At 37.4% G+C, this 13914-nt stretch overlaps 1 protein-coding gene across 2 annotated transcripts; it reads right to left on the reverse strand.

Moving 5' to 3' along the window:
- Window positions 1-501: 501 nt before the first annotated feature.
- LOC123501957 lies at window positions 502-12403 on the reverse strand. 2 transcript variants are annotated; one of them, XM_045251072.1, is made up of 4 exons: window positions 10760-12400; window positions 4542-4744; window positions 2098-2257; window positions 502-1621 (listed from the first exon to the last, which is right to left on the reverse strand). In XM_045251072.1, the coding sequence occupies exons 1-3, from the start codon at window positions 12144-12146 to the stop codon at window positions 2141-2143; spliced, it is 1707 nt and encodes a 568-aa protein (XP_045107007.1). In that variant the 5' UTR covers window positions 12147-12400; the 3' UTR covers window positions 502-1621; window positions 2098-2140. The 2 variants fall into 2 exon arrangements, with proteins under 2 accessions (XP_045107007.1, XP_045107008.1); XM_045251073.1 differs by lacking the exons at window positions 502-1621; window positions 2098-2257 and adding an exon at window positions 2282-2498 and having other exon boundaries at window positions 10760-12403.
- Between the last annotated feature and the right edge of the window lie 1511 nt (window positions 12404-13914).

A 13914-nucleotide genomic window follows, 5' to 3' on the forward strand; every position in this document is an offset into this window, starting at 1 on the left:
TGAGTTTTTTTTTATTTATTGATTTTTTTTTTTTTTATTTCCAGGAATCAATTAATTCTTTTCCCATAGATTCTTCATTCACCATAACACAATTGCTATAACAGACACTACAACGAAACAAATTATGTTCATTGCCATGTATTCTACAGTGCAAATGTAAAATGTAGGAGGTACAATTCAACATTTCTGACACTACAATATGTCCATAAAAAGCAAAAATAGTGAATTATTACAGTATAGAAATTTTTCTGCCATTTTCTTCAAAGTAGCTAACTTGTGCAGTGCAACATAAACTACATCTGTAATTCAGGTTGAATCAGTACAGCATCAAAGGAGTGTATCATTATAACATCCCATATTTCTAATCAATACATTTTGTGGTGCCCTTTTGTTCCTCTTTACGATCACAGGGAAGGATCATACCGGGATGCAAAATACACAAACACATTTTCTGAATCCCACATCCCAGACAATATAAAAAAGGGCTAAAGAAAACTGGTATTAATATCAATAATTCATTTGTATAATAATTTCATTATGACATTATATATCTATTCAAGAATATATCTTTCATGTTGTTAGTGTTACATACTATAAAAAGTTGCATAGTATTGAGAAATGCTATGTAAGTGACAGAGTGAGGAGGCTGAGAACCCTTATTGCCATTGCTACAGTGAGGTGAGTCTTGTCTCACCTGCCTTACTTTAAAAGAACCACTACCTTGCACAGAGACAGACAGGTTACTCAGCTTACTATATAAAAGCAATTCTAATTTGGTCAGCAACACATACGACTAAATGTTACAATGGATTTTCCGTCAGAGGTTTGATCTCCCAGCCATTCCCTTCCTTGGTTACACTGGATCAATTTCTCAGTGTTTCTGCAATGCTCCAATGGGGAATTCTAATAGCATAACATTTAGTGAGTGTGTTGCCATTGTACCAAGTATCACATGGGGTACAAGGCAGCTAACTTCTGGTCACAAGAGAATACAAGGGGATATAATGCTGAGTTGACATTCTCACACCTCATTACACTATAGCACACATCTATGTACAGTATACTTGCCCAGTGGTGATGATATACCATGCAAAATACTTCACACAGTAAAGGACCCACAAGGAAATACCTCCACTTACCACATTTCCAGTTCTTTTCTTGTTTCTTGGTCCTGCAAAGCTCTTCATGCATGACAATTTATTAGTTCATACATTGGTGTATTTGGTTTATAGACATGGAATTCACTGGACTCTGTACCATCACTACTTGGGCACTCAATCTCAACCTCAGTAATATAATACACACCCATACATTACAATACAGGAAATAGTTACCCAATCATTCATTGTTAAGAAATGGAATGTACAAAGCATTTAGGATACCAGAGCACAACCAAATATACATCACTAGAATGTTCAGTAAAGACTGACTAATGGGAAGAAAGATACGTGGTACAGATCTTATGTTTCCCTACACATGCCAACACAATTGTAATCTCTTAATCATACATAGTGATACAGCCCATCAAATGCTACCCATGCATTGCATTCACTGACCTGGGAACAAAGATGGGTAAGGTCTGTGTAGAGGAGGTAGATCTCAACCACACACTCATCTTGTCCTGTAAAACCCAGCCAGTTTTGAATCCTTTTATTGTACCACGAGGAATTCAAGTGTGACTAGTCAGTGAGTGACAAATGACTATTGATGACAATGGTGACTATGGTGAGGAACAACATACTAATGAGCCTACACATCACAGCTCCTGTATATGTATGCCATTGTCATTCCTGTTGATAAGTTTACTGAATCTTCACTTAAAGATCATTCCTAACTGCACTAGGCTCATCTAATATTTTCTGTTCCTGTGATGAAAATTCATCACATCTATGCATATATCAAGCTGACAATCCCACACCACTCCCTCATTGTGGCTTCTTGCAGCCTCCCTCATTTCCCAATGTTCTCAGTTCTTAAAGAGAAATAGTCATGCCTAGACACAATATTCATTCTATCACACGTTCTTGTGGTGCTTGATCATTAACAGTAAGAAGCTATAATGCCTGAATATAGCAGTAACAAGATAAGACCACATACCAGTAGTGTGTGGGTGATGAGGTGGTGGTGTAACAAGAGCCAGTCACCTCCTGCGGCCAGGGTGGGCATGGAGGGCTAGGAGGCGGGAAAATCTAGTCATGAGGGCTGGGGCACAGCTGGCCACAATGGACCAGGATGGTTGGTTTGTGACCTCCTTGGCCTATACAAAAAAGATCATGAAAAAATTACTTAATACATTCAACCTTAAATCAATCAGTGTTTGAGTTTAATTTTAACAACTGTGGTATAACATGTTCAATGACAAGGTGATGAGGTGTTGAAAGGATAGGCTAAGTGTGCAGACGAGGGATACAATAATACATGTAGCGTAGACCGGGGTGAACTGGTCCCCCCTGCCAGTTGGGGTGAATTGGGCCACTCCTCAAAAATTTATGAAAAATCTGAAAATTGAAAAAAGTGAATACTTACATTGAAAGCCCACTTCAATATCTACACAACCTTAAAAAAGTTTTTGGTCCTGACTGAAAACTTATGGTTCCTAGGGCATCCCCAAAATAGCATGCTTTTCAAAGTTGCAAAATTTTCGTAAAAAAAAAAAAATAAATAAAATAAATAAATAAAAAAAAAAAAATAAATAAATAAAATAAAAAAATTAAATTTCTCCTGAAAATACACTAAATTTTGTTGAATTCTTTATAAAAATTGCAGGTCATATAGATAATTTTTTGTTCTTTTACATGCTTTAATCAGAAATTAAAAACTCCTTTTAGTTTTAGTGCTATAGGCACTTCAATGAGTGGCCCGATTCACCATGGTGTATTTCGTATACCGGGGTGTATCGGGCCACCACACTTTCATTATGTTTTTGCTAAATTAAAGCTCCCTAATGTTTTTTTTTTTTTTTTTTTTTTTAGTTATAACCATCATTAAACTTCCTCTTCACACCACTGATGTACTGCAACCTCTTGATGTTTGCTATTCCAAGCCTTTGAAGACCAGGTGGGATGCCACTATTGCCAAATGGCAAGCACCAAACTATGCTCGGAAAATTACCAAAGGGGAATTCGTAGATTTGGGGGGCAAAGTTTGGGATGAATGTTTCAGTCTCCCAAATGTAAAAATGGCTTTTAAAAAAACTGGTTTGTATCCACCTGATCGCAGTGTTTATCCAGTGAAAACATTCAACCCAGATCTGTATAAATTATGCAAAAGTGTCCAGACATCTTCAGAGCCAGTCCACAAACCAGTGACTCCAAAGGTCAGTCCTCCCAGAGAGATGATTTCCCCTTCAACTTCTTTCGAGCAGACAATGGCAGATGTTTTCAGAAAACCCTACCTAACCACTAGTGGTACAACGCAGACAATGGCAAGAAGAAAAATAGATGTCCATAGTTACATCATAACGCATGATGAGTTCTTAGAAGCAGTCGAGGAGAAAGAAAAGATGATCCTTGAAAAGAAGAAAGCAGAAGAAAACAAAGATACAGAACCACAAGAAAAAGGAAAGAAATTTCATCTGGGGAAGATGTTGATGACTTTCTGGAAGAGTTTGAAGAAGAGACTGTAGAAAAGAAAAGGAAAGTGCCAGAAGAAAGGACATCAAGGAAGAGATTCTGCAACAGCACTCCACTAAAGGAGCCCAGTTCAGCAGAAGAGGAAGATGCTGAGCTATTGAACAGCAGTCATTCTTCAATCAGCAGTACAGAGGACATGGACGAAGATGAAGAAATTGAAGGTGTTGCAATGTTTAATGCTCGGAAGTACAGTAGAATACAGAAAAAGAGAGAAATACAAGAAAATGGCAACTGTGGGATAGATTATGGTAAAGCATATATTGGGCATGTGATTATATGTGGCAAAGAGTTCTTGAAAATTAAGTTTTTGGAAAGAAAACCAAATGACACATATGACAGGCTGAAAAGGGATGATGTTGATGACTCAGTTGATGTGAAATACGTGTTTCATGGACCCATAAAGCTTGTGGGCACAACACCTTATCAGATTCGAGGTGTGAATGTGGCCTATAAGAACTATATAAAAATCTAAAAACAAAAATAAAAAACATCAAAACTTTAGTGGCCCAAAGGATGGCCCAATTCACCCCAAAAGGTGGCCCCATTCAGCCCAGGACTTCGGCATAGAGTAGGCCACTTATTCATGTTAATAACTTCTATAATGATAATCAAAATTATCATTTTCTTTCAGGGAATATGTATCACATAGTAAGGTACCTTCACACAAATTTCAATTGATTTGACTGATTTATATAAATTTTATAAAAGATGTAAAAAGTGGCCCATATTCACCCCGGTCGATGCTACTTAAAACAGCATCAAACAGTTTGAAAGAAACCAGAGGAAAGACTGAAGAAGACTTTAAGATAGGGTATGGAAGATGTGACATGAATAAGAGATCATCCGCCAGAACAAAATTAAATCATAATAATGATAACATATCCTTAAACAGAAAGATTCCAGCCATACCCGAGAGACAGCATACTTCATGGAGGCAGAGCACAGAGAGTGAGCCGAGTACTTGTGGGCCAGCAGGAGGATGTGTGGGGCAGTGGCTGGGGTGAGGGTTGCTGCCAGGTACTGCTCACATGCTACCACCAGCCCCTCCACACCATGCCTCTTCCCTGCCACCAGTAAAGGCTTGGCCAGGTGTGCCAGGTCACTGCACTCACCTAAGAACAAAGGATAGAGATCAGTGCTGAAATCAGTGAACTAAATGAATGAAAACCTAATCTAACCTAACCTAGCCCTCAGATGAAAATGTTCATGTTATTCAATATTACCCCACCAAAAACAACCCATTAAAGATGGAAAAGCAAGGCAAGTCACAAGCCTCCTTCTCAAACATAAATAAAAGCATACACACACACACACACACACACACACACTCCGCGCTCCGTGGAGAGCGGACGTGCCTCCTGCGCATGAACGGCATCTAAATAACACTCCACACGCTAAGCAATGTGCTTGAGTGAGAATAGTTATTGCTATTGAGGGGCGACCAGAGCGAGTGAACGAGTGTACAGTGTGAACGTAGCCTGGTGACGTGTACATGGGAGTGATCGGAGGTGGGAAAACCTCCACACTCCAAACGACAGAGCGGGAACCCACAAAGGCCAGCCATAGCAGTCGCCAACGCATCCAACCACACACGTAACTACCAGGCCTGGCCCCCAGTGACCACACACCCACATGTTCCCAAGAAAAGTAAGGAAAAATGGATAGACCAGTAAGGAATAAATTACCAAATTCAAAATATGTTGATGAGGGCCAGGGAGCAAAGCCGAAAGTGGCCAGTCAAAGCATGAGTCCAGCTTCAACAGGGGCAACATTGCAAGGTAGATTGGTGATGTTGGAGAAGAGATTTGAGGAGTTAGTGAAGGAATTAAAAGTTCAGAGGAGTGAGGAGGAGCAGGATAGAGAATTCCAAGGCTTTGAAGGAAAGAGTTAAGAGACTGGAGGAAAATGAAAACGATTGGTGGATGAGAATGCATTTGAAGGTGGAGGTTGAAAAATACAAGAGACGGTTGGAGGAGAAAATGGAGAGAGTAGTAAAGGAGAAAGATGACTTTAAGGAAATGATTAGTGAGCAGAATGAAAGGCTTGAAAGGGAATGGGAACTGAAGAAAACACAATGGACTGAGTCGAGGGAAGCAGAGATGGTTGGATTACAAGAAATAATTAAAGATCAGTTGAAGGAAGACAAAAAAGAAAGGTCCAAGGAACTGGTTAATGTAATGAAGAATAAGGAAACATTGATAAGGGAAATAGCAGAAAAGAAGAAGAGTGTGTTAATATTTGGGATGAAAGAACAAAATATAACATATAAGCCTAAGAGAATTAAGGAAGAATTGAAAACGGTAAGAGATCTGTTCAAAAATCTAAATGATGATGAAAAAAAAGACCTACAAGAAGAAGTGGAAGAGATCCATAGACTGGGTCCATATAAGGAGGAGTGAACAGACCGATTAAAGTAGTACTGAAGTCACAACAATCTGGAGGATGTCCTATATAGAACATCAAAGTTAAGAGAGATAGAAGGTTGTAAAGAGGTGTTTGTGAGAAAGAATAGAAATGAGGAAGAGAGGAGAAGATATAAGGAATTGGTGGAAGAGGCGAGAAGGAAAAATGATGAGCGGTCTGAGGAGGAAAGAGAAAGTTTTTGGAGAGTTATAGGAGAGAGAGTCAGAAAGTGGTATGTGGAAAGAAGGAATACGGAGGAACCCCTAGAGGGAGCAGTGGGTGGACCGTAATGTATACTAATATAGATGGGATACTGTCAAGTAGATTGGAATTGCAAGACTATATGATAGTGGAGAAGCCTGATATAGTGTGTTTGACTGAGACAAAATTGCATGAAAAAACAAAGATAAATTTGGATAATAAATATAATATATGGAGAAAGGATAGGGAGAGTAAAGGTGGAGGAGGAGTTATGATTATGACGAAGAAAGAAATAAATGTGGATAAGGTTTGGTATGGGAAGAACAATGCAGAAGTGATAAGCATAAGGATAAAAAGTGATGGAAAAGAATTAATAATCATGGTGACCTATGTACCTCCTAAAACAAATTCTTGGACATTAAGGGAATACGACAATATGATCAAGGATACTTTACAGAGTTTGGAAAGTGTATTATCTGGAAAAAGAAAGGTGATACTAGTAGGAGATTTTAATTGTAAGGAGGTGGATTGGGAAAATCTAGTAAGTGGTGTTGGAGAAGAAGCATGGGAGAGAGATTTCTTAATCTAATGATGGAAAATATGATGGAACAGAGGGTGAAGGAAAATACTAGATATAGAGGAGATGATGAACCGGCTAGACTGGATTTGGTGTTAACAAGAGAAGTGTACCTATGTGGAGATATACAATACAAGTGTCCTTTGGGAAAGAGTGATCATGTGGTTATGGAAATGCAGATAGCAACAACACAGCGAAGGAAGGACGAGACATACAGGAGTGGTAGATTGAATTATAGAAAGATGGACACAGAAAGTTTGAAAAATTATTTCAGAAAATTAGATTGGGAGATGTTACAAATCAGAGAAGTGCAAAAGAAATATGAGATTTTTATGAAATATTATAAAGAAGGAGTTATGAAATTTGTACCAAAGTATAAACCAAGAGAGGAAGGAAGAAAGGATTGGTTTAATGCAACTTGTGTTAAGGCTAAGGAAAAGAGAGATGTGGCTTGGAAAAGATGGAAAAGAGCAGGAATATACTAAATAAGGAGAATTATAGAGTGGCAAGAAATGAGTATGTGAGGGTAAGGAGGAGGAAGAAAGAAAATTTGAAAAGATATTGTAGACAAGAGTAAGGAACATCCAAAATTGTTTTACAGGTTCATAAATGGTAAACTTAAAAGAGAGAGTCCATTGAAAGATTAAAAGGAGAGCAAGGGATAGTAGATGACCCTAAGAATATAGCGGAATTGCTAAATAATAGGTTTCAGCAAGTATTTACTAAAGAAACAATGTTTGTAAAGCCACAGAATGTACAAGGAAATGTGCACATGGAGGACATTAAGATACCTAAAAGGAGTTATATAAAATGTTGGAGGAACTTAAAGATGATAAAGCGATGGGACCAGATGAAGTTTCAGGAAAATTATTGAAGGAGTGTAGAGAAGAATTGATTGATCCATTATATGATATTATAAGGTGCTCATTAGAAACAGGGAAGTACCAGTAGAGTGGAAGAGAGCTGAAGTGGTGCCCATTTATAAGGGAGGCAGTAAGGAAGAGCCTCTTAACTATAGACCTGTGTCTCTAACAAGTGTGGTCGGTAAGATTTGTGAGAGGGTGATAAAGAAATATTGGATACGGTTCCTGGAGGATCATAAGTTATTATCGGATCATCAATTTGGCTTCAGGAAAGGGAGGTCATGTGTAACAAATCTACTGAGCTTTTATTCAAGAGTGGTTGACAAAATACAGGAGAGAGAGGATGGATGGACTGTGTATATTTGGATTTAAAGAAAGCTTTTGACAAGGTACCTCACGAGAGACTGTTATGGAAATTAGAGATTTATGGAGGACTGAAAGGAAAAGTGTTAAAGTGGATGGAAAACTACTTGAGATGGAGGGAGATGAGAACGGTAATAAGGGATGCAAGGTCGGACTGGTTGGTGGTGGAGAGTGGAGTCCCACAAGGCTCAGTGCTGGCACCAATACTTTTCCTGGTATATATAAATGACATGCCAGAGGAGTAAACAGTTATATTAATTTGTTTGCGGATGATGCGAAGTTGTGTAGGTGTGTGAAGAGTGAAGAAGATTGTGAAATTTTACAGGCAGACCTGGATAAGATTTGGGAGTGGAGCAAGAGGTGGCAAATGGAATTTAATCTGAGCAAAAGTCATGTGATGGAGATGGGAAGAGTGGAAGACGGCCAAGAGGGTCATATAAGATGGGTGAAGAAGTAGTGTTGAAAAAGGTGGAAAAGGAAAAGGATTTGGGAGTGATAATACAAGACCATGGGCAGTTTGAGGCTCATATTGATAAGATGTTTGGAGAAACGTATAATTTGATAAAAATATTGGATTAGCCTTCCATTATATGGATAAAGATATGATGAAGAAATTAATTAGTATGGTAATTAGACCAAGATTGGAATATGCTGGAGTGGTTTGGTCCCCTTATAAAAAGAAGCATATAAGGAAGTTGGAGAGATTGCAGAGAATGGCAACAAAAATGGTTCCGGAATTGGCAGAAATGACCTATGAGGAGAGATTAAAAGAAATGAATTTGCCTACCTTGGAACAAAGAAGAGAAAGAGGAGATTTAATACAGGTTTATAAACTGTTGAATGGACTGGATGAAGTGGATAATGAGCAAATGATGTTGAGAGAGGAAAACTTAAGTAGAACTACAAGATCGCATAGTAAAAAGATAGCCAAGGGAATATGCTTGAAGGATGTGAAAAAATATAGTTTCCCACAAAGATGTGTGGAGGTGTGGAATGGCTTGAGTGAGGAGGTGGTGTCAGCAAGGAGTGTGCATAGTTTTAAAGGAAAGTTGGATGTGTGTAGATATGGAGACGGGGCCACACGAGTATGATACCCAGGCCCTGTAAAATTACAACTAGGTGAATACAACTAGGTGAATACACACACACACACACACACACACACACACACACACACACACACACACACACACACACACACAGATAAGAAGGTGCCGGAAATAAAGGACCTAACATGATGAAGAAAGTCTGAAGGAAATGGGACTACCAACCTTACAAGATAGAAGAGAATGAGATCTAATAACAATGTATAAAATAGTAAATGGCACTGAAAAAAAGACAAGGAAGACCTGGTGCTGGTGACAGAAGCTAGAAGAACAAAAAGACATGTAAAGGTTAGGATGAGGCAGTGTGTGAAGGATATTGGAAAATACAGTTTTCCACTCAGAACAGTGGAAGAGTGGAATGCATTGAGTGATGAAGTTGTTACAGCACATAATGTGCATAACTGTAAAGAAAAAATAGATAAATGGAGACAGGACACTATGAGCCCCTGCTGAACCCTGTATAATACAACTAGGTAAATACACTCACAACCCCACACACACACACACACACACACACACACACACACACACACACACACATACACACAAACACACACAGAGAAATAAGGACGGTAGTTAAAGATATGAAGTCCAAGTGGAGAGCAGTAGAAAGTGGAGTGCCACAGGGGTCAGTATTGGTGCCAATACTTTTTCTCATATATATAAACAACATGCCAGAGGGAGTGAACAGCTACATAAATCTGTTTGCAGATGATGCAAAACTGTGCAGAGTTATAAAGCAAAAAGAGGATTGTGAAATACTGCAGGAAGACTTAAACAAGATCTGGAAATGGAGTAAAAAATGAGAGATGGAATTCAATGTGGACAAAAGCCATGTCATGAAAATAAAAAAGAGTGAAAGATGACTAGTGAGAATCTATAAGATGGGAGATGGAGTAGAACCAGAAAAAGTAAAAAAGGAAAAGGATTTGGGAGTGACTATGGAAGAAAACAATCAACCGGTAAGCCATATTGATAGAATTTTTAGAGAGACATATAATTTGCTAAGGAATATTGGATTAGCATTTAACTACATGGACAAAGAAATAATGAAGAAATTGATAAGTACTATAATAAGACCCAGATTGGAATATGCAGGAGTTGTGTGGACCCCCCATAAAAAGAAACACATAAGGAAGTTGGAGACTACAAAAAATGGATACAAGAATGGTTCCAGAATTTGAAGGATTGACATATGAAGAGAGACTAAAGGCTATGGATCTACCAACCGTGGAACAGAGAAGGGAGAGAGGGGATCTGATATAAGTTTATAAATTGATTAACGGAATGGACCAAGTGGATAATGAGAAACTGATTCTGAGAGAAGAATATGACATTAGAAACACAAGATCACATAGTAAAAAACTGAGGAAGGGAAGATGTCTGAGAGATGTTAAAAAATATAGTTTCCTGCAAACATGTGTTGTGACTTGGAACAGTTTGAGTGAGGAAGTGGTGTCAGCAAAGAGTGTGCATAGCTTTAAAGAAAAATTGGATAAGTGTAGATATGGAGACAGGGCCACATGAGCGTAAAGTCCAGGCCCTGTAAAACTACAACTAGGTAAATACAACTAGGTAAATACACAGTAGCAGGGATAGTTCGGTCATACTTACCAGTATAAATCCAATCCAGCATTGCCTCAGCGACAGAGGCAGACATGTTCAGTTTGACAGTATGATCTCTACCAGGCGACCTCTGGATATTCAACTCTAGTTCCTTCAAGGCAGATTTGCTGAATGCAGAGCTGGATGAGGAGGAATTTACCGAGTCACAGAAAAGAGGAGGGAGCGGTGATGGTTGTCTTGACTTGGGCAACTGATCTTCCCACTGCAGGATTCTATGGCAGGGCATGTCTTGACTAACCTTGGGTGACAGACGCTTACTGGGGGAGACCTTGGATGGAGAGTAAGGTCTCTTGTCTGCCGGTGCAGATGAGGAGATTCCACCATGGCAACGCCTCTGTCCGGTGGAGTGTGAAGGGGTAAGGAGGCGGCCAGGGGAGGCGACAGTCACACGACCTCCAGACCTTGGTGTAACCCTGTCAGTTCTCAGTGGCGACCTAGAGATGGACGGACTGGAAATGTTCGCCGACTTGGGGCGGTATGGACTGGAAACTTTAGCCAATTTGTTGCAGTTTGGACTGAAGAGGTTAGCTGACTTTGGCTGGAGTGGGCTGGAAATGTTGACTGATTTGGGGTGGTTTGGGCTGGAAACATTAAGTGACATGCTTGTGGAGTTTGTGGATGATAAAGTGTTACTGGTGTAACCTGAAGATGACACGTCACTCCCGAAAAAACTGCTCAGGGGCGTCTGTGAGTCTATTTCCGATACATTTTCTTTCATTTGGTGTTTCTTAATACTAAGTGATGTAATTTCTTCCGGAACATCTAGAATTCTTTCCCTTAACAGGCTGGAGCGGGCGTGAAGGACATGACTGTGGGCACATATAGTCACACCATCTGACGTCAAAATACTAACATCACCAGGGCATTTACCTTTCCTCAACTTTCCTATCTGGGTACTTAGTTCCTCCAAAGGATCATCATTTCCCCAAACATCATCCGTTCTGATCACAAATCGTAAAAGAGCCGTCAGCTGATCGTGGGGCAGCAGATCATACACGTGCAGAGCCAGACGGGGCACCAACACACCCTGCCAAGTACAGTACTGTGTGGCCTTTCCATCCTCCTCCTCTTTCACCAACTCCAGCTTACTCTCATGTTCCTCTCCCCTGCCAACAATGCTGCAATAAATATCGATGTCAGGGTTGGTGATGCTGCTTCCAAGACACGAGAGAGTGATGCCAATGTCGCTGTTAAGAGGGTGTGGCTTGTTGGGCTTAGAGGAGAGGAAGGGCTGGACCTTCACTGCCCATCTTGACCGTAGCCCGCACACTGACAAGGAGAATTCCGTATATAATTCATTCCCTTCACAGTAACTGGACAGGTTTGGTACCTTAAGGGAGTATCTGATCTCCGCAGCTACAGTCTCCACCTCCATGATGCTTGTCCTGAGTCCTGAGAGCTTGATGTTTCAAGTTTGTTTTGGTCAGCGGCTACTAGGTTTCCTTATTTACCTAAGCATTTGGAAGACTTATCAGTGCCTCTCTTTTCTCGATACGACTGTCGCCATCTTGTAAAATGCCGGGAAATGTTAACAAAAGCAAAACACTAACACACGTTCCTTATCTTGTAGTTTGAATGTGGCCGGGCGCGGCGGGCGGTAACCCCTTCCAGTTTGTGGTGTGCGGTACTATAGCTGCGGGCTGCGGCAACGGTAACCAGCAGGTGTTTCATCATTATTGTTTTATGTGATATTTCCTTAGAAGACAGAAAAAATTTCCCCCCTCATTGAAAAATTTCTTCAAATCTGTAAATAATGAATATAAAGGGGTATAGCTTATTCTCACAACAAAAATTAAGACCCGCCGAAGTCCCTTCCGTCCTACTATCCAAAAGAAAGGAACACAGCTGCCAGCTGACTCCGGTTTGGCCAATCAGTAGAAGAGTATAGGCTATAACATTTGATTTTGATAATGATAGCCAATGATATTGCACTTTAAAAACGTCAACATATACATATATATATATATATATATATATATATATATATATATATATATATATATATATATATATATATATATATATATATATATATATATATATATATATATATATATATATATATATATATATATATATATATATATATATATATATATATATATATATATATATATATATATATATATATATATATATATATATATATATATATATATATATATATATATATATATATATATATATATATATATATATATATATATATATATATATATATATATATATATATATATATATATATATATATATATATATATATATATATATATATATATATATATATATATATATATATATATATATATATATATATATATATATATATATATATATATATATATATATATATATATATATATATATATATATATATATATATATATATATATATATATATATATATATATATATATATATATATATATATATATATATATATATATATATATATATATATATATATATATATATATATATATATATATATATATATATATATATATATATATATATATATATATATATATATATATATATATATATATATATATATATATATATATATATATATATATATATATATATATATATATATATATATATATATATATATATATATATATATATATATATATATATATATATATATATATATATATATATATATATATATATATATATATATATATATATATATATATATATATATATATATATATATATATATATATATATATATATATATATATATATATATATATATATATATATATATATATATATATATATATATATATATATATATATATATATATATATATATATATATATATATATATATATATATATACATTGTTGCGAAGGTGTATTGCAGCAGCCTCCCAGATATGTACGTGTGCCTGTGTGAGTGTGGAGCAGCGTCATAAGAGAGTACATATGGGTAGTACATATGAGTACATATGCAGACTTTAGCTAAAGGGTGAGTGAGGTGTTGGTTGCTCGTGTTTATGAAACTGTCACACCTTAATCTTAATGGAAGGGACGCTGAGCTAGGCCTCCATGACGGAGGAGATGTGACCCCGGAGGTCACGGGGAGATAAGAGTGTGTGTGTGTGTGTGTGTGTGTGTGTGTGTGTGTG

Source organism: Portunus trituberculatus, chromosome 10 (genome assembly GCF_017591435.1).
Source record: "Portunus trituberculatus isolate SZX2019 chromosome 10, ASM1759143v1, whole genome shotgun sequence".
NCBI classification, from domain to species: domain Eukaryota; kingdom Metazoa; phylum Arthropoda; class Malacostraca; order Decapoda; family Portunidae; genus Portunus; species Portunus trituberculatus.